A 22,048-nucleotide genomic window follows, 5' to 3' on the forward strand; every position below is an offset into this window, starting at 1 on the left:
CTATGTTTCATTAAAAAAAAAAAAAAAGTATTTGCTTCCAGAGAGATAGACCAGAAACAACATAATCAAGCAAACAGTCAGTAGTTGTAACCAATATGAGGTCTTGAAAAATCAGAAATACTCAAACAAGATATATCCTGGAATGACCACTTATATTTCATTTCTGCCCTGCATATATCTGATGGGTTTTCTATAATGGCCCACTATGCTAGCTGTAAAGTCTTGTCCATTCTTAGGGGTGACAAGGAAACCTACATATTGTTGGTTGGCGCAGCTGGACAGCAGAAACGTGAGAGGTTGGGCTGGCCTCCGCATGGGCCCCGCAGCGGGTGGGAACGCTGCCCTTCCTGTCACAGCAGCTTGGGTACTACTGTTGAGGCCCTGAAAGGTGCCAGCTGGATGGGGAGATAAATTAACTGGGATTTTGTAATGCAGCAGTGTAAAAAAAAAGTGAAATGCGTAGTAGGAGATGCCCAGAAGCAGCTGAAAATTGTACATCAGGAAGCTGAAAGATTATCTGTCAAAAAGATTTGTTCTTATTCAGAGAAAAAATTGTGGGTTTCTTGAAAGAAATCCTGTGTGCCTGTATGTAATTTTATGGTCTGTGACATGCAACTCATCAGACAAGATGGCCTCAATGCCTACGACTAGATGGAGCAACAAAAATGTAACAGATATACATGTACTGTGGGTGAAACAAAGGCTGTACAATGTGCAAGGGAGCATGGTAACAGAATAAATAAACATCTACAGAATGTGCTCCTGGGCTTGTGGCTCAGTGGTTACGAATTAGACTGTTGAGGCCAATACCTGAAAGAGGCCATGTGCAAATATTGATGGGAACTGTCCTGAAGCATAACAAGGGATCTCACCGGTGCTAACAGAATTAAATGAAGCTATCGGGGAAAAGCAGCATCTGAAGGGTGAAATGTCGAATATAAGACACAGACAAGATAGGGATGAGGAGGACCGCGAGAGATCAATGCTGTTTTAGCAAAAGAAATGGCTTTTAAATTTGGCCTGGCCTACCTAAAACTACAGAGAGAACAAAAAGACTTGATTCTGTGAGGATGGCCCAGTGAACAGTGAAGTAAGCTATACCACAGTTAGTTTCTGGTTTCTTACAGACGTGTCAAATATCACTTGCCATTCCCTCTCTGACCTCCCATCCCCTGTGTTTGGCTGGGTAAGAAGCACCATGAATGTGTATGAGGGGCTGGTCCGCTCAGGCCGATTGGCCAGCAGCCACCGCCTTTTGGGGTGAACATGGGCCTGGGTCATGGCTTCAGCCTTCCCCTAAGGTTAGCTGTCTCCTTCATCTGCTGAGTAGCCTCTTTTCCAAAGCTGGTGGGAACCCAAGTGCCTGAGATCTCTGTTTCCTTCATTGAAGCTGGACAGTAGCTAAAGAAGTATTGGATGGTCCTGAAAGAAGGACCAGGCAGACAGCAAGACTGCAAAAGGCCTATTCCATCAGTAAAACAGGCCAAAAGCATATGTTGCAAGGGAAAAGCAGCAGTGCACAAGCTATACACTCCTTGCATAAACTTGGGACTACAGCTCACAACTTCCAGAACAGCAAATGACCTTTTCTGTTTCCAGTTTTGGCTACTCTGCTGGGCTTTTCTTTTTTTTCCCTTTCTTTTTTTTTCCCCTACTGTAATTTCTTATTTTAGATTTCACCTCACAAAAGGCACTCTCCAAAGGTTATGATAGCTCAAACATGTATTGCACCAGTGGGTTACTTAAATCCTAAGTACATACAGAAAACTGAACATTGCAACCTAGATAATATAAATCAGCATAGCACAGACCTGCAGGGGTCTATCACCAGCTGATGAGTGATAGCTTTTTCAGACATTTCCTTGTAATATTCAGAGATCTCAAACTACAATACTGAGGAAAAACTCCAGCTTGGGGTCAAGTACAATGCCGGTGGGAATGGGTGTAATAACTCCATGGACTGCACACAACATTCACCAGCTGTGAATTTGGCCTGCTAAGTGGATATTATCCACAGTACTCGGCAGTGTCTGTTTCCTACAGGCTCTTTAGTTCTTTCATTTGTCTCTCTTTTCTCAGGAGAGACTCTAGTTTTTCTCAGCATTCCCTTCTTTTGCACTGGGAACTGAAGAACTTTGAAGTGTGCCTCCTAAAACACTGATAATCATTCTCAATTAAAATGAATAATGAATTTTTAATTTGCCACTTACCCTTAGGATCCAGTTGAGTAGCTAAGAGCTCATCTCAGCTTATATCCTAAGTTGAGCTCTCGCAGGGATCCACTGTGAATTAATGCTGCAATAACACCACAGCTTTGGCTGGCTGCTGTAAGCATGCATATCAGTTCGTACAACTATCAAAACTCCAGCTAGACATTCAAAATAAAATCTCTGTTCTAGGACCCAAAATAATGCCAAGCTAGTATCAGATCAACACCCTTCTGTACCCTAATTCAAGGGTATTACGATGGCAAAATGAAAAGTTTTGCAAACTGGTTTCATTACACAGATTACCTCAACAAATTCTTAGAGAGTAGTAGGGGCAGTGATGCAGAGAATAAAGCAAAAGTATGTCTTGTGGTTGCTGTCAAACATGAATAATGGGTCCCAATTTTTTTAAATAAACTGGCTGAAAAGTCTGGGCTTTTTTCACAGAAAAGCAGGAACACTTTTTCCTAAAAGTGGTTGCAAAAATCTCATCCCATTTTTCATCTGTCCCTGGCATTCTCAATGTCATAATGCACAAAAGATTTCCCTTTCAAAAACTGTTATAGATAGACTAGCAAGTTTCATAACCCCCATTTGTTTAATAAATTTGTAACACTACACAATATGCAGCCTAGCAAGATGATATGAAACATTAAAACACCCATATGAGACTAGAAGAGCTTGAATTGAGTTCAGGAATAACCCTCCCTTGTGTTCAAGTTATTGAATGCTTACTGTCAGGAGCAGATTGCACATTGAGGCAATGTTATGTGTGTGAATTCTGTATTTCTTCTCTCTCCCTTTGCAATAAATGTTTCATTTGCCTTTCAAAAAAATGCTAATAAATTACAAGAAATGACAATACAATAGAATGAAGTCCTAATCTGGAGAAACCTAGAGGATGGACCCAGAATTCTGTTAAATCCTGGAGGATCTTTATAAATGCTTAAAGGTCTCCACTTAATAATACTCTTCCTGGGTATCAGCCAATTTAGTAAAAAACATATATTTTGTACTAATTAGAAATCATTTAGCTGGCAGCAAAAGCACTAACCAAGGAAATAGTTAGAGCTTACAGGACATGGACTCTACAGGCACCATATAATTATCACAAATTTATTGAGATGAGCTGTTTCCTAACTTCTTCCAGCATAGCTTACACAAAGAGATCTTTATGTTAAAATTGAGACTGCTCTGGAACAAAAATGTGGTTTCATTTATGACAATTAAGCAAACATTGCTTGGAGTGACATTGTTCACTATGAAACCTAGAAATATGCATAGAACAATTGGAATATTAAGGGTTTTAAACTAGGGTTGGAAGGGTTTGCCCTGTCATAGTCTGCAAAAGGCTGGGAGAGGTTAGACATACATTTTAGCACTTCTTTCACTGTCACAGGCTTACATTTAGCTTTTTATAAAGATTTTAAGCAATCTAGGTGTAGAAATACTTTAAAAAGTAATGACAAAACATTCTACGATGGTTCTATTTTCCTGTAGTGTGGCAACTGAGCTGGATCAAAGTGGTGTCAGTGTATAGTGTTAGAAAGTGAAACAATTTGGTTACCATAAGCAATGCCAGAGATTCACTGATCAAGAGAAAAAATGTCCATACAGTCAAACAGGAACACAAGACAGTGCTCCATGCTTTAATATCTTGCTTTTACTATTCCAATTTACATGTGACTTTCACCCCTGCAAGACTACTGCACTATAAAAACTGTGTTCTGATAATCAGTTTGAGCATTTGTCTGAGCCCCGTGTCTTGTTGTATTGCATTTTTCTACTAAACACATCAATGTGCCTCTCCGGTGTGTTTCACTCCAACTTTTTCTCGTATCTTTTCACTCTTGTATAAAAGAATTGTTGCTGTTCTGTGAAATAAAGTATCAAAACTGAATGGACTGAAGAAAGACATCATTACCTATAGAGCTGGGAACAACACCACAAACTGCATAACAAGCAGAATTACATTATTCTCAAGAATAAGGTGGAAAGTAGTGAAAAGCATGAAGTGAGTGATGAAACCTGCCAGACAGAAGGCATGTAGAGTGAAAAAGTGAACTATGGTCTCAGGAAGTCAAACTTAGGATGTTGCATGTGTACTGGGAAAGAAAAAAAATTGTAACACCAAGCTTCTGTTGGCTTCCTTGTGCCTGAGGATTAAAGAACGATCGAACAATGTTGTCCAGGGTGACAAAGAAATACAGTATGGACCCCAGATGAAGCTCTCAGAAAGCAGAAGGTAAGCATGCATATTGTCAGTGCTGACTGCCCAGAAACAGCATATACAAACATTAAGGACAGGGAGCACTGACACTGAGATAAGGGGGTTGCTCAGATGAGGAAGTAAGCAACATATCACTACGAATTCAAACCACACCAATTTTTGCAGATAGTATGCCACTTCCATATACTACAGTGATTCCTAAATCATCACTGCCTTGCCCTTTTGATTCTCATCTGCAGCGCTATGTTTGCCTCCTTGTGGGTTGTGTGTGAGACACAACCCTGCAAGACAACATCCTTCACATGTCCCAGGCCCTCCAGGTTCTGGCACTTGCTCCGGCCTTCGCTTTTAGATGGTTTCTTGCAGAAAGCCAGTTACCATTTCTTCTGCTATTGACATTGCTGCTTTGAAGCATACGATAGGGACTCAGCCTATTTCTACAACTGGCAGCAACAGCATGCCTCGGTACTCGTTATACTATTAGCTTTACATTGATCTTTTTGTGTGTTTTCTAATCTGACAATATTCACGGCACAGTGCTATTCCTGAGAAGATTGTCATGATATACAGTAATATATGGGATGTATGATATGGTATTTTACATATTTTGACTGCTACAAATGGTTGCTTTTTAACCGCTTTTTGGATTCTCAATAGACAACATATTTTGTCAAGTTTGGTTATGCAAGAAAATATTCATATCTTTTGAGAAAAGGAGGAATTTTATATACTTGCTTTAATGGATTAGAAAGATACCCACTTTAAAGAACTATATTATCATGCTTTAGAAATGTAAGCTATAGATAAGGTTGTTTTTAATACCGTTTAATGCATCTTTTTAATTCATTTATAAAACAAACTGAAAAGTAAGTAAAACAGAACAAAAGATCACAAAATGTTCCCCATCCTCAATCTCAGTTAAAAGTTGTCACTGATTTTATTAATTTAATTGCTTAATCCAGCTGCTTATATTGTTTAACTAGTCACAACCACAATTAATATGGGACCTCATTGTCTTGGGTGCTGCAGGAAAACACAGTCAGTGGAAAATTTTTGTTTCTTGAAAACATGCATCATATGCCAGAAGTAATTAAACTTTACCTCTCTGTGAACAGAACTCTTGATTGTGTTCCCACTTGCAACACTTATCCCCACAATAAACATAAAGGGCAATATTTAAAATGGCATTTTCTGCAGCATCTATAGTACATGGTCTGTAGTGTGATCAAACCCCAGCTAGGAACGCTGCCAATGGCCATCATTGGTAAAATTATTGTGACGTTACTAGTTGGCCTGCATTTGATACATTAATTAACTTAACTGAAGGAGAAGTCAAATTGCTTTCAGAAATAGCCAAAAAGCTTTATAATTTGCAGGAAAACCCAGTCTGAGGTATACTTTTAGACTATCTATCTACTGCATTTTCAAAGTAGTTTTAGATAATTGCTTTACTGTATGAATTTGAACTAGAGTTAGTAAAAAGGCACATTGCATCGTGCTTATTGAACTGCTATAATTTGTGTTAAGTATAGTCAAGCAGGGCTGCCAGAACCAACATGCGACAGATCCAAAGTCCACTGCAGTTACTGTGAGGCAGTGGATGCTCGGTGATTTGAAAATCACAGGGTGAAAAAACTGGTGCTTAAATATAGTACCCTCTAGAAAACAGTCTTTATTTTCTAAATCTACATCAAGACTTCTAACACAAACTCTTCCCTCCCTAAGTCTTCTTAAATCAGTAAGTGCTAAAATATACAATTAGTAAAAGAAAACAACATAATCAGTTATTTATGAACATTTTGATCATTTGAACTACAGGGTTGGGCAACATAAACTCATTAAAGCCTTTATGTAAATCTGTAATTAGGCTGGTTTTGGTCTAAATTTGCAAATAAAGAGAGATTACTAATTTGGAGGTGGGAAAAGATAGAACTAGAAAATTTTACAAACTTTCAAAAATATTACATTTTTCCCAAAATTTCTGCCAAATTATTTGTTGATTTTATTGGTTAAATTTATTTCTAAATATATGCTTAAAAAATCAGAATCTACAATTATAAAAAACCACCCTTCACTCCAGCATCAGTTCAGCTAGAATGCTTCAGCATCATAATGTTCTAATTTATTCTTTCTCTTTTCTGTCCATTTTTTATGAAGTTGAAGCACTTCCTAACTGAACAACGCTGTCAAATTAGTTTTAAATCTTGCCATTCTCTGTTCTCGAGTGTACAAAAAGGGGAAAAAAAATTAGTTAAAAAAAATTAATTTAAAAAAATAGCAGAAGTTCTAAGTTTTGTCACATGAACTGAAATGAGTACAGAACTGTAATATTAATTTATTCTGATTGCCACCTTTAAATAGGTAATGACGGTAAGATATAGTACCCTAAGGGGTTCTGCGCAGAAATGCACATGCTGCACATTTTTAATTGCTCACTAGATGGCAACATTGCTCTGCTGAAATACAGCTGTAAGGCTGTAGACACCTGCAAGGCTGTAGACACCTGCCCTGCAAAATTTGACTACCACCTTGGTAGGAGGGATATTAAGCTATGGCTTAGAAAAAGAGGCGAAGAAACGTTATGCAGGATAACAGTCACAAAACCATCATTTCTGCTTCACTGTGTGGTGGGCAGTGGCCTTGTAAAGGGAACATCAACATAGACATTGTTAATGTCACCTTAGGTATGGGTTTTGGAGTTCATTGCATTTTGAGTGTGCTGGTCCCTATGGTTTACTTCAAATAACATCTAACTGACCAATACACATTCAGTAAGCTGTCCATTAACACTTGATTTGGCACAGGGAACAAATCCTGGAGATACAGAGAAAGGAGTTAAATAATAGTAATAAATAATGCTTATCACAATTGGAGGAGTGCTTTTGCAACCTTCAGCAGCAAGGCACAGCATACTTTTTAAGACATCAGTCTGAAGCTGGTATGTATATTGCATATGCAACATACAGTGCTGTGGACATCCATGAACAGAATAGTCACGGAGGAATAAACTAAATTCTTCTAAAGTTAATGGGAAGATTTCTATGGAAAGGAGAAAGGTGTGGGACTGGCTTTCAAATATATCCTCTGCAGAGGAGTTGAGAATGTTTCCAGGTGAAGATGTCCTCTCAGGATGGGATGGTGAATGAACTAAATGCTAAGCTCCTGCTCGTACAATATTGCAGCAATGGAAATTTAATAACTTTACAGCATGTAAAGTTGTTTGCTGTAGGTCCTGAGATGAATGTATGAACCCAGCTAAGTTAAAGCTTACCTGTGCAAGGGGTGTCATTTGCAGTTATCAAGGGGGCTTTTGCTTTACATACCCATCCTGAGCCAGTCTTTAAAACATTTTGAAGGTTTTGCTTGACTGTCATTTTCCAGCCAATGGGTCAGGATCAAAAGAGCGGTGTGTTATGGTGGGTTTGGCGAGTAGGGTACATGATGCCTCCTTCAATTCTCATCATGTGGCTGCCCAGTGAGCTCTTACCCACCTTAAGATACACACAGCAGAGCAGGATCAGAGGGGCTGGGAAAAGGGAAGATCAAGCCTGAGCCTACCAACCTTACTCACTATTTGACTTTAATTTTGGTAGAAATGTAAGCTCTCCAAGCCATTGAGTACCTTCAAATAGAGCCGATGTTGAAGAAATGCCATGTAAGTATACCTAAGCAACACTTTTTTCTGTAATTACAGAGGCTGGGTTATGTGACCTCCTGTATGCTCTAGTGGTGCCTTATTGACTACCTAAATACACACAGCTATAGGGCGCTCTTCAATTTGTCCTGGAGTGAACCCTTAACCAATCTGTTTTCTCCACAACAGTGTTCGCTAATAATTTTTTCTCATCTTAAGAAATCATAGGCTGGTAATCTCAACTGCAGTCAAGGCAGGGAAACCTTTCCATTAACTTTTACAGGCTAACATTTGAGCCACATATTTTGTGAGGAAAATGCAATGCTTAGCTCAGTGACAGATAATATTATGCACATATATTTAAATAAGATGGTCTTTAATTTAACCAAGTCTAAAAATAAGCCTTTAATACCTGCTAATTTAAAATCACACTTGGGAGCAAATGTTGCTGTCCTTCTGTGGGGCTACCAGGGTCAGGAAATGGAGCTCCCTTCTCCCTTTGGGATCTCCCATGCACCAGCTGACCTCTGTGACTCTCTCTGTGAGGAGCAAGCCATTCTGCAAATGACCAAATTCTTGCTTTCGACTCCACAAGCAGATTTCACCCCACGGTTTGAGTTCCCACAACAATGTGAGGAATTTCTGCCTTTCCAGATGTGTAGACGGCGCGGTGGTCGGGGAGAAACAGAACCATGCCGTGGGGTCCCTGGCAGCATGCACCCTCAGGCCATGGGTGCCTCCTGCGCTGGCAGCATTGTTGGCTGATGGGACACACCTGGGTCCTGCCACCCGTGGACAGCAGGACAGGTAGAGAAAGAGCCTGCCCAATCCATCCAGTCACTGCATCTGACCTACTTTGTGCTCTACCCACTTGGCTACAAATCTAGATCAAGTCTCCAATAAGATGCCTTGAGTTAAGGATGAAAATACCTCCCTTAAAAGAAAAAGGAGCTGGCCTGGAAACGAAGTCCATGCCAAGCTGAGGCTCTGCTCCTGTATGCTTACTTATGAGCTTTGGACTGATTTCTTTATGCTTTGATTTTCTTTTTATAACAGGAACTGTAATACTGACCAGGGCTGAGCCTAAGGCACTGTTCTGCCTAATGGGGAACTACCTGATTTTATCCAGCTTTCCTCCATTGTCAGCTCTGGCAGTTACATGAGAAATTTGTGTCTGTATCTGAAACTGCTCTTTCTTATACTTAGCCCTCTCTTCCACAGGAGACATTACCTATCTTGCTTCTCATAGAGATCAGAGAATATGCAGTTGTACCCTGGACTATTCAACTCACTTTGAGGAATATACTAGTATTAAATACATGTGAAGGAGCCCTATATAACTTTAATTTGTCAGCACCTCTTTCTCCTACACCTATTTCCTGGTACATTATTTAGAGATACTAGTAAGCATGTAATGCAGGATAAGCTATATTTTGCTTGCTGTGGCATTCTAATACTATGTGTTGAAACATTTGCTGTGTAAAAATTTTGAATTTCAAAACTGTTAATTTCTATTTCCACTACAAAGTCTACTGTAGATGAAGGTATGTTCAGGAAAAAGAGCACTTTCACATTCAAATTAAAGCGTAGAACTATTAAAGATCAAAGTAGGCCTGACCACTTCGATTCCTTTTTGGTGGAATTAGAAAATTAACGTGAAGAAAAGGATGCAAATGATGTGTAAATTATGTCATAGAGTATCTTAGGAAATATTATTTTTATAACTGAATCAAACTGACAGGGAAGTGAAGACTTGTTATTTGGATTTTTCAGAGAACCTTACTGTTGGATAGCAAGCAAAAAGTAAATACTAAAGTAATTTATGCAATTGCAGCAAGTTGTTTAGTCAGGTGCAGCAGGGACCATTGTTAGAACTTGTTTTACAAGCATTTAGCATTTTCATTAATAATCTGAAAGAGAGGGTTCACAGCATACTAATTAAATGAAGAGATAATTCTAAACTGAAAGAAGTCACAAAGCATCAATGGGGGCTGAGACATAATGTAACAGAATTGAAAAAGTTAAAAAAAAAGGAAGAGAAAATGGGATTCAAACTTGGAAATGTGGGGTCAGAGGTATCTTAATAAAAACTGCCCTATACAGGACAGATTTGCGTGAGAAACAAGCAAAGCAGTAACACTGAAGGAATAAGTGAACTGGATATTGGTTGGCATGTGATGCAGAAGCTGCAGACTACTTTGGTTCTGGGCTGCCTGTGAAGAAGTCTGTCCTTTGGAGAGCTTGCAGCAATTTTTAGGAGCTCAAGGATGGAAGGAGTCTCACACATTCATTTACGAGGAAAAAATTAAGAGGGTTGCACTCAAGATCAGGCAAGTGGCAAGTGAGGCTGTGCTTAAAAAATAGATGTATTTGAAGAATATAAAGACCAGAAGAAAACTAAGACTGGAAATTTGAATCTGGTGGAAAGTCTTCAGTGAGGAAAAGAACTAACATGATCTGCAATACTTCAAGCAATGGTTCAGTATATCACTAGACAAGTTAGTTTAAAGACTTTTCTATCAGGCACGATGATCAATGCAGTATAGCTTTTCCATCTCCTATATATTCTCTATGATTTCATCTGTTAAGGCAGTAACTTCTATTTAACGTGAGTTGAGCTTATTCCTAAATCTCACTGGAGTAAGTAAAATAAAATGTTGCGGTGAAATTTAAGCACGCTGTAATACAAAATCAATGCATCCCAGTGCTTAGAGTTTTCCTGCTTTGACTGCAAGCCTGCAGCTTTACAGATGGTCCAACAATCCACTGCAACATTAAGAGGCATTTTCTGTTTGTTTTTAAACACTGAAAATATAATTCGCCTGTGCACTAATCCCCGTGTTTTATGGTACACCTCTTCCATTTTTTCAGCTGTGTCAGCTGATCCATTATACTACATTATCTCCCACTAACACCCTTACCTCTCTGCTGTAGGTGCCACAAATGACATACAGCAGTACTTGGGTAAAATTCTAGCAATTTAGGAGCTCCAGTTCCAATTTCAAAAGGAAGAGAGGTAAATCCCAGCACCTGAATTTTGCTGCAGCTTAGAAACAGGCCCTTGGCTATGTCCTGCTCCCTGTGCTCTGGGGTTTTCCCTGCTTTGTGTACTCCAGAAGGGGAACACTGGCCAGAAGACACAGAGGAAATGTGGGGTGTGTTTAGGGCTGGCTGGTTTAGGGTTAGGAGAAAAAAAAAAGGGTGAAAATTTAAGAATGATGCATTATTTCTAAGCGATCCTGCAAGAGATAAAAGTTAAATGACTCTCTAAAGGTCCATGAGTCAAAAATTCCCATTGACTTCAGTGGGATCCTTTAGCCACTAAGGATACAGTCCCGTGACCATATTCTCTCTTTGGGCTCACTTTTGTAACCAAGCACAAACCCTAATTCATGGACTATCAGAATTGTCATATTTCTTGCACCTCCTCTGAGTATCTCTGGGAACATTTCCCTTTGGTACAGGGTGCTGCAGGGAAACAGCTCTTATGACTGTTTAGATTGTCTCTCAGCTGGTTTGGAGTACTGCGAATCACTGTTGCAGGACTGAGGTTTGCACAAGCCACACGTGAGTAACATCCATATGGCCACAAGAGCCGAGAGGGAAGTTGGAGCAGATGTTACTCACTAATCTTCTGTAGTGCTATGCTGTACGTGTAGGACTTCACTGGATAGCAGGCTACGCCAAAAGTGGTAACAAAACATGTCCCCTAAACAGAGTGGCAGAAAAGCGTAACTTTCCCCTACGCAGTTCACAACTAAAGCACACAATTTCTTACACAGCTTCCTGCACATGAGCATCCATGGGTAGAAAACATGCTAGAGATTCTAGCTGCATTTTGGTTTTTTATCAGACAGTAACTACTACATACACCCTTTCTGCAATATATATCAAGTGCATGCCACATCTCCAGGGCCCTCAGTAGGTCTGAGTACACACATACATTTACACATCTCAGTGTACATCCATGAGGCAGCAAGGCCAGGCCAGAACTATAGTTTTTTATGATGTGACATTAATTCATTTGTTATGGGTGCTCTTGAATATGGTTGGGTTTTTTTTTTGTTCTTCTTTATTTTTAATTAAATTCCATTAACAAAGTGGTTCCCTTTGATTATATTCTCAACCACAACTGACTCAGCATACTTCACTTGTTGAGGTGGGAAGTATCTAATTAGGGTGCCAATCTTCTTTCATGTTATTTCTTTATAATAGAAGTAGTACTTCCAGTTGCGTTGGAGAGGTATGACTAGAGGCATTAGATGAACAGAAATCCTCGTTAGAGAAGAATCACCATTAGCTGTTGCATTTCAAACCCTCTCATCTCACAGAGAGGTCTCTTTGCTACTTTTCAAAGAAGAAATCAAGGAACAGGCTCTTAAGGCATTCAAATAGAGAAGCAGGGGTATCCATGCAACTACATTCAGAGTTTGTGCACCTCATGAATTCAGTGAACTTGCTCTGCATGTACATCCACACACCAGAAGTAGCGAGATGGTGCTTTTTGACAATAACAAATACCCTAGAATTAGCTGCCATGGGGATTCTGGTGTTGACAAGAATATGGATGGCTGGCTGAAGAGATCATTTAACCCTATTAGTAATGAGATCATTTGAAACAAGCTCCCCGCTACTAATTATCACTTGGTTCTGACTGATTCATCACCTGCCTTGGTGCTCCTATTTCATAAACAGAACATTAGCTGCTGAATTTAAGAAACTGCGTAATATGTAGATTTTGGTAAAAACAGAACTGTCTCAATATTGTGTCAATTATTGCCAGACTGATTTTCTTTCCTTTACTCCCTGTACGTGTGTGCACATAGACACAATTGTGAACATGTAATTATTGTGTACCTGTGTATGGAATGCCTATATGATATTTTAATGAAGACACATTATATATATACATTACACTAAAGGAATAAGAAATTTCCTTACCTATTTCAGTCATGGATATCCCCGGAGCTAATTGCCCATTGTTGAAAGAGCTATAGGTAAACAAGTTTGGTACAGAGGTGAGGTCATAGATAGGTTCCTGTTTTATCTGTTTGATTCCAGTCATGTCTAACCCAGACTGGTCTGGGGAAGGCTGGGCAGAATCCACATTATAATAACCCTCAGACTTCGGCAGGTCGATGATGTGCCCATTTGAGTAGGTGCTGCCAGTTTCATTATTCAGGTTGCTCAAGCCATTGCTGATGCTGTTGCTGTAAACCCTGGCGAGGGCTTCTGCCTCGCCGCTCTGCTGCTGCCGCTGTTCCTGCAGTCGCTGCTGGTGCTTCTGCACTTCAGCGTACAAGCTATCCCTCTGCTTTTTGGACATTCTTCCAAACTTCACAGCTGAAAAGCAAAGCACAATGTGAACCATTGTCATCTTTCATTTTTTCTTGAGTCCCCTCAACCCCACCACTCTTTTGATATTTACTTTCAGTGTTACCTTTGCTGTGGAAACTTATCTTTTTCTGTGGAAATGAGAGAGGTTGCAAAGCTTTACACCATATGTGTCTCACAAAGGAAAATGTATTGTGTGCTTGGATTTACACGGTGACGACAATGACTCTTATTTGACAGGAGGGCCTCAGTCAAGCAACTCACTTCACACTGTGGATGTTAGAAAGACCATGCATCCTTTTATATCTCTGTGTTCACTGAACAACAACCCAGAGCTGTATGAAATGTACAGTCTGTAGATTCATATCCCATGTAATCTACCAACTTTTCACAAACCTTTAAACAGTGCACTAATAGGATTAGTACCCTGGATGAAAACAAGCCCTAGAGCCCTATTATCGCATCCTTTCAATGGGGTGTTATCTTCACACTTTAAAAAAAAGAAATCTTACAGGTTAGAGTTAGAACCTAGAGGAAAATAACAGATTTGAAGGTAAACAGCACAAATGAATGTCATCTTTTCCACAGAGGAAAGTCTCAGGGATTTACACAATCAATTTACATAATCTCCATGCACAAATCCATGCATTCCTTCTGATGAGAAAGGGAGGAAAACATCAGAGTCCAAACCACTCTCCCCAGGAACAGGGTTCATTACACTGAGATCGAAATTTTCAAAAACGACAGGCTGATTGCTGTGGAACTAGGACGAGTAAATCCACAGCCTTCATATACAGTGGGTCATAGCTGATTATCTTCCCCCACCCCATCTCTCTACAATTTCTACTGGGCGAGATCTTGGGATCTCAGAGCAGAGGTAGCTGTTAATTGTGCTCTAAAACAAATGAGGGATACATTCAGCAGAATTTATCAGAGCACAGATAAGAGAACATTGCTCTGGAAATACTAATTTCTACATAAGATGAGGTGTACTTTCCAATGCTGAGTATTTCCAGTCCATCTGTAACTGGGATCAATTCAGAATCATTACATTTATTAGCATAGGATCGGCTTGGCTCTCATTTTTGCTACCCCATAGTTCAGCTATAGCCCTCCAGAAGAGTCTGAGCCTACACATGTGGATGAATGTGAATCTTCAATCAGGAAAAAGAACAGAAAAGGAAGAGTGTAATATGAAATGGCAGTGCCAGAATACCAAGGAGATGGCAGCCTCTTCAATTTATTTGCAGTTTTTTACACTAAGAGTTTTTTTTTCTTGTTGCCAACCTCAGCTTACTTGCAGCCCTTCACACAGGCTGCAAGCTACCTCACACAAACACAGCCCGCCCCTGGAATCAGACCATGGTGCACTGCACACCCTTACAGACAATATACAATGACTGTATTTTGAAAAATGCAACTGTGTGTTTTCTTCAAATTTAGAGCCTCAGTAATAAAAACAAACACCCACTGTTTATTCTCATTATATATTCATTAATTGGATTCTCCAGCTGCTGTCAATTAGCATCCTGCCTCTGCATGATAAAAATGAATCTGTTACATGGCTGAGAGGTAAAAATCACATTCAGTTTCTCTGCTAAAAGTCCATACAGCCCATTTTAAACTTGCAAGAGCTCTTAATATTGTTAGGTATAAACAACCTTACATAAACAATGAGAGAAGAAAGCGATGATGTCAGAAGAATCACTCCCTTTGTCTGTATGCAGTGGTCCCTGAATTACAGGTTGGGAAGACAGGGCTGTCAGTCACATTAAAATGCCCCTGTGATACCTCAAATCATTGGAAGATATCACTTTGAGGAGGAAAGCATGTGCTGTTATATTACTGAAATGTTACTACTTTAATCTCCTCCGGGAAGAATCAGGTGCTAAGGCATCAAGTAAGCTGCATGCTAGGACCAAAAAGAGTTCACGGATTACAGGCTAGACTGCAAGGCCCCTCTCAGACTGGTGAGACTGGTGAGCAAGTTGTTTCAGTGCGACATGAGACACACTGAGGTAGGAAAAAACCTATTACAGACCAAATTGAAAACACGTTTATAATCTGTGGACCATCTAAAGAAATAGCTCTTTAAGTAACTTCTCCATCAATGACTGTTAATTTCAAATGACACATTTTGTGTAAACTTTCTAAGACAGAAAACTGCTGCCAGACAATCGAAATAATATAACCTGCCTTCAAAAATAGAACATTTTCTTCTCATACTTCCTGACCATTTAAAACATGTCTGTGAGCTGGAAACTCCCTACATGAGCAGTGGTGACTGGGGCAGGTTGGCTGTGGGCAGCCTTGCCCAAGCCTCCCACCGCCTGCAGCTCTGATGCGTCTGCAGCTACATTCTCAGCCTACAGATCACGGCTTGTCACACCACAGCTTGGAAAGTGGACCAGCGCTCTGCAAAGACCACAGGATACAGCTATTGGATATACTGTGGAGCTTTCCTCTGGCGTAGTGTCCATCTTCAGTGCTCAACTATGAAGCGTTTCTTTTATAGACCCTATAGGGAGCAACGCACAGGTAAAAGAAATGTTTTTTTAGCAATGCAAAATATTTGGCCAAGTGCTCTGAATAAAACAAATAGAAACCCCTAATGCTATCAAGGTGTAAATGTCTTCTTAACTGCCTCTTTATTGTCACAGACCTTTAGAGATCTCAAGGAAAGGGATGCTTTCACACATCAATATTTAATGTTAAGATCAATGTTAATGCTTAATATAAGAGGTTACCTAAACTGGGATATAAATCCACCTCTCCAGAGGTGACCTTTTTGTGCTTTTGATCAGAACAACACATTTCACTTCTGACTCCTTCTGTTCCAAACTAATACTGCGCTCCAGTTTGTGATTTCCCCGCCCTCCCCATGAAAATAGCCTCCTTTGTTAACTGAATGGCAAAGATCCTTGTCTCACAGTGTGTGCATTACAAAGCAAGGAGCTTCTCCTCTCTCTTTTTCCAGAAATCTACAGGGAGTTTAAGTAAGTCAGCAGTGAAGAAGAGTTTCAAAGGATTTAGGCGTGAAGCAGGAATCTGACTCCTTACCATCTCGAGACATTCCCAGGGCAAGACATTTCTGCAGTCGGCAGTGTTGGCAACGATTTCTGTTGGTTCTGTCAATTAAACAGTTTCTCTGCCTTGGGCAGGAGTAGGAGGCATTGTTCTGCTGACTCCTCCGAAAGAATCCCTAGGGGCAAGAGAGCAAGAGAGACCGAGTATTACCATGTGCATATATGTACACGCACACACACACACACACAGAACCATGTAAACGACTACAATAAACTCTTATTTAGTGTAATGCTACTTATGCTATGGCTTTGCAGATGTGTTGATCCTGTAGAGTGACATTAGAGAACATTTACTTATAATAAGAAGAATTGTGCTTTATTCTGTAAAGAATGTAATTCTACTTTGTTAAAATGCAAACAATAATGTTATAGAATGCATTCTTACTGTGCAATGAAAACCATGTATCATCTAATGCTTGCTCCTAATAGAGGAAAAGCTTGTCAGCATTTGTAAACAGATGACAAAAGTCCTTGTTCTTACTATTTTCTTCCTTTGATGAAAGAGCCTGCTAATAACCGGCACTGGCTATGTGTAGCCTTAGAAGCTGAAGCCTGCCGTTGAATTTAACCTGGCAAATGTTGATCTGATCTGGAGGGACCATACACTTCAGGAGTGAAAAGTAATTCAAATTCAAGCATCACAAAAGCACTAGGATTTAATGACTGTATCAAGTAAAGCCCACACACAAAGGAGAAAGCAACACCTTTAGACACTACCATGAGAAAGTAATGACATTTTCCATTTCAATGGAATATAACATTATCCATTTTATCTATGTAAAAATGTGTAGTTATTCTATCTCCTAGAAGGTTTTTCTGGCCAGTTGCGGGCTATTTGGCTAAAGATCAGAAGGCTCGAAGGAGAGTGTTAACCCGTACCTAAGGCCTTATGAGCTCCCAGCTGCTACGAATGACACTGAGAGGTACCATTATGGTAGAAGTGACATGACATGGCAGAGGTGACAAGAGGAATGAAACCAGGGGGTGAAGATTAGAGAGAGAAAGAGAGAGGGAGAAGGCATTTTACGATATTCCTTACTTTCCTGTAAAATAAAGGACAGGAGGACAGCAAGTCCAGAGAGAGAGAAACAGAGAAGAGAAGTTCCTTGGCTACTTTGGCATCTTTAGACACAGGCAGCTGCAGGGTTGTGTGGTGGGAGAGCTGAAGGACAGCCTAGCCACCACAGGAAGCCATGAGGAGAAAAAGGGCAGAAAGCATCATTACTGCAGTTACACTAGTCACCAGAAGTGATGCCAAAGTAGTTGTGACTTTCTGGGCTGGTTTGCAAACAGCTCTGAATGGAGCCAGAAGGCAAGAGCTGACTTCATTTATCAGGCAAAACCAGTGTTATCTCCACACAGGCTGACAGACGGTAATACCGAGCAATGGAAATCACAGCAGCCGTGTGTTTTGGGGGAATGAGAGTGGGGAAGCAACAAGGCGACAGTGTCACAGGGCTCAATTCCCTTGCTACGGGTAGTGCCTGAATTCTCACTCAAGTCCTGGTGAACCCAATGAGGATGGTGTGGGGTGTCAGTAACAACAGGCGACAGGCATGGTGTCCCACCAAGGACATCGGCAGTGCTAGTTCCTGAGGTTGAGCATAGAGAGACTCACTTCATCTAGCCCATGATGGTTTTATCAGTGATTATAGTATATCTAAAAACTAAATTAAGTTTTGTGATTTGTAGTTTTGAGAACATGGATGTCCTTTACGGGAACTCTCAGAAAAAGTCTGGTGGGGACTTATCTGATCCTAGCTGACCAAAACTTTCCTGAAACTGTGGAGAGTTTAATTTAAGGCTAAATGGATGCTAATTGCAGATATTTCTACTCTATTTGCTGAACTTTACAGCCAGTTTTGGTTTTGACATGCAAAGGATTTTTTGGTTTAAAGGTTTAGATTTTAGCAGCTCCTATGTGGATATGGATTTGAGAGAACAAATGAATTAAATAATGTTAAAAAAAACCACACAACCATCTAGCATTGACTGTGCCTTATGCTGTAGTGCTGTTTTTTCCCATTAAGGTTGATCTCATCTCAGAAGAATTTGTTTGTTCCTTCTTTGCCCCTCTTAGGAAAAAATCAAGGGTTACACAATAAAATTAATCTACAACAGGTAATTTATTTTTACAAGGAGACTTTTGTACTCTCTTTCTCCTGCATAAGATCTGAATGTTGTCTTTCAAAGTACAGACAATCCTTCCACTTCATTTTTAGGGGATCTTTATATAATATTTGCTATATTTACTGAGAATAATTCCATTTGAGGGAAGGAGGATGCAGTTCATTACTGAGGAGCTATGGTCTTAAAGACAGGTTTCCCAATATTCCCAACTCTGACAAGTCTTTCTGCATCTTGAACAAATCACTTTATCCATCACCGACAGTCAGACCGAGAAGGGAAATGGTCGCATGAACTGCTGTCTAAATCGTGACAAAAGAGTGGTAGCAAATACTTTGCTCTGGGGGTAGGCAGGAGAGATGATAAAAGGCTTCTCAGCAAAAGAAGGAGCCACAGAGACAGATGGGATGGAAACCTATCTTCAGGTTTCACTCCAGTGGTGATAGCGGCAGAGCCACCATTTTCTTCAATGGGTCCAGCACGTTATTCAGCATATGCAGGCATGCACACAAAACAGCACTAATATTTATGATGCCCCTTAGGCACTTATAATATGCATTTATAGTGGCATAGCTAATGTAGGGACAGAGAGTTAAAGGATTTCCTGTCCCTTGAAGTTTGTAGCACCACCACTGGCAGTACAATCCTTGGATGCTGTGTTCCAAAATGCTGCGGCTGTCTGGTGCCTGGCTCAATGTGTGTGCATGCTTGTGGAGCGGTTCTCACCTCTTTCTTCCACACATGGTCTCCCTCTTGATTAATTCAGATTTCTAATGCATTCAGATAAAAGGAGCCAGAAATGACAAGTTATTAGTATGCGGGCTAAGCAAATAGTTATTTAATTGCTGGGCAATGAAGAGAAGAGTTGCACTGCCTGAGACAGCGCTTACCTTAAAAGAGAGCTCTAACAGACTGAGATGCCTCCCATTGGACCCGACGTGAAAACTGACATCTTTTTTCACAACAGGCTCACAAAACAAGATTAGACTAATTTAACTGATACCGCAAAACTGGCACAAAAACAATAGGGTTAAAACTGTCGTAAGTGGAAGAGAAGCTCTTTATCTCAATAAGCAGTCTACACACAGAGCTGAGGGGTATCATCTCCTCTTGAGGCACACTCAAGGGCCAGCATTAACCCTAATCACATCTACAGGAGACTCTACCCCTAACTGCTCTGTGGGCACGGAGTACCAAGACAAGATGCTGTTTTTCTGCTTAAAGCATTTTTCTCCTGTAGCTTTTGTGCCAGTTTTGGAGTAACAGATCAATTAGTCTAATCCTGTTTCATGTGATCATCATAAGGAGATGCTTATTTCTAGTCCAATGTCACAATAAGACAGTGACACTCTGCGGGTTGTTCCAATTGTTAATGTTTCTGAAAGAAATCTGATCTCTGACACTATTGTTTCTTTATGTGTTGGCATTAGAAGCTTTCTTATGGGAATGGGTGCAGCCAAATTTTCAGATTTTTCAGATGTTCTAAAATTTCTTAAAGTATTAAGTAAATACAGACTTGCTATTTCACTCTACAAATATGCACTCGCTTTCAAATGTACCAGTTTGTGTGTTTCCACATAGAAGAAATCAGAGATGCAGCCTTTCCTTCTTTGAAATTTCACATTTACAGTCAAAGCTGAAATACCAACATGTAGTATGAAAGTCTGGTTTTCCATGAGTAATGATATAATTCCTTAGTTAATAAAATCACAGAGTATTTTTAAAGTTGAAAACTGAAGCCTCTCTTCTCTTGGCTTGGGGTCTGATTTGTGTTATTTGAACTAATGCCTGGGATAATATGTTAATATGACTAAGCAGCATGGAAGGGTTTTTTGCCCCCCCTTTTTTTTTTAACCTCCAATTCCCAGCAATTGCCCTGTGCTGGAGCCTATAAGGAAGACAAAGGATCCTTTTACACTAGTCATAATGTAAGGCATTTTTTCCTTTGGCAATTACAATTTGGCCTGCAGAGAATACAAAGGGGATAAAATAGGACCAAACTGACACTTGTAAGCTTTTAAGATATTGAACTGAGATACTGCACCAACTTTTAATGCTACACAGATTGTATAGGAAACAAGATAAGAAATCCCTCTCTCAAGGTGATTTAAGGTAGAACAGGTGTGGTAGTTGCTAGCCTCTCTATCAGCACTTATACTGCATCAGATGCGATTAATTCATGTTTCAAATGAGGAGGTAACTCTAAAGACTATTTGATGGAAAAGAAAGCAACTAGTAAAATTTGGCATGAAACACATCTATATCAGCAGCAGGCTTTACAGCCTTTGGCTCCACTTGCTTGAAAGCGTGTAAGAGTGTATTATTGTACATAGATGCCTGAGGCTAATGCAGATGCTGATGACTATGCTGTATTAAAATCTCATACCTTGCAGCCTTCACATGTGATGACTCCATAGTGTATTCCAGAGGACTTATCACCACAAATTTTGCATGGTATCACTTCAATTTGTGCTGAAAAAGAAAACAAGACAAATATTTTGAGTACGTAATTCTATTTAATTTCTTTCTTTCTCAAATGAAGATCTTAAAAACTAGAGCTAGGCAGTAGATAACCCAATCATCCCCCTGACGATATAAAACTGCTTTGTATTGTACTGTGAGTTTCTGAATGCTTTGATTTGGCAAATTTTAATTGCTTCACATTATGTAGTTTCTACCATACCCTACAAAACTCTTCAAAAATTTAAGATATCCTACGATTAGCAAGTTTTTCCTCATATTCTCCTTTTTTGTTTTGTTGTGGTTTAACCCAGCAGGCAGCTAAACACCACACAGCCATTCGCTCACTCCCCCCCTACACAGTGGGATGGGGGAGAGAATTCATAGAATCATAGAATGGTTTGTGTTGGAAAAGAAAGAGTACAAATCATGGGTTGAGATAACGACAGTTTAATAGGACAGAAAAGGAAGGGAAAAAATAATAATGATAAAAGAATATACAAAATAAGTGAGGCACAATGCAATTGCTCACCACCCACTGACCAATGCCCAGCCAGTTCCCAAGCAGCGGTCATCTCTCCCCCAGCTAACTTCCCCCAGTTTATATCCTGAGCATGACGTCACACGGTATGGAATATCCCTTTGGCCAGTTTGGGTCAGCTGTCCTGGCTGTGCCCCCTCCCAGCTTCTTGCTGGCAGGGCATGAGAAGCTGAAAAGTCCTTGACCAATGTAAGCACTGCTCATCAACAACTAAAACATCAGCATGTTATCAACATTATTCACATCCTAAATCCAAAAGACAGCACTGTACCAGCTACTAGGAAGAAAATTAACTTTATCCCAGACGAAACCACAAGATGTTTTTACTTGTTAATTTAATCATCATTATTAATAACAGTCATTGGGGTCCTAAATAATTATCTAGATTGTTCTTGCTTACACATTTCAAATATTCACGACTTTCCATTT

At 39.9% G+C, this 22,048-nt stretch overlaps 1 protein-coding gene across 1 annotated transcript in view; it reads right to left on the reverse strand.

Moving 5' to 3' along the window:
- RORB (RAR-related orphan receptor B) overlaps nucleotides 1-21,106 on the reverse strand; it is a gene marked incomplete at its 5' end in the record, with an annotated part of 37,070 nt that extends 15,964 nt beyond the window's left edge. Inside the window, 3 exons of the mRNA XM_009328088.1 lie at nucleotides 13,013-13,414; nucleotides 16,466-16,607; nucleotides 21,005-21,106. Coding sequence (XP_009326363.1) covers nucleotides 13,013-13,414; nucleotides 16,466-16,607; nucleotides 21,005-21,106 — 646 coding nt within the window. The remainder of the gene's footprint in view (nucleotides 1-13,012; nucleotides 13,415-16,465; nucleotides 16,608-21,004) is intronic.
- Nucleotides 21,107-22,048: the final 942 nt, after the last annotated feature.

The sequence above is a fragment of the Pygoscelis adeliae genome, unplaced genomic scaffold (genome assembly GCF_000699105.1).
Source record: "Pygoscelis adeliae isolate BGI_AS28 unplaced genomic scaffold, ASM69910v1 Scaffold45, whole genome shotgun sequence".
Taxonomy (NCBI): domain Eukaryota; kingdom Metazoa; phylum Chordata; class Aves; order Sphenisciformes; family Spheniscidae; genus Pygoscelis; species Pygoscelis adeliae.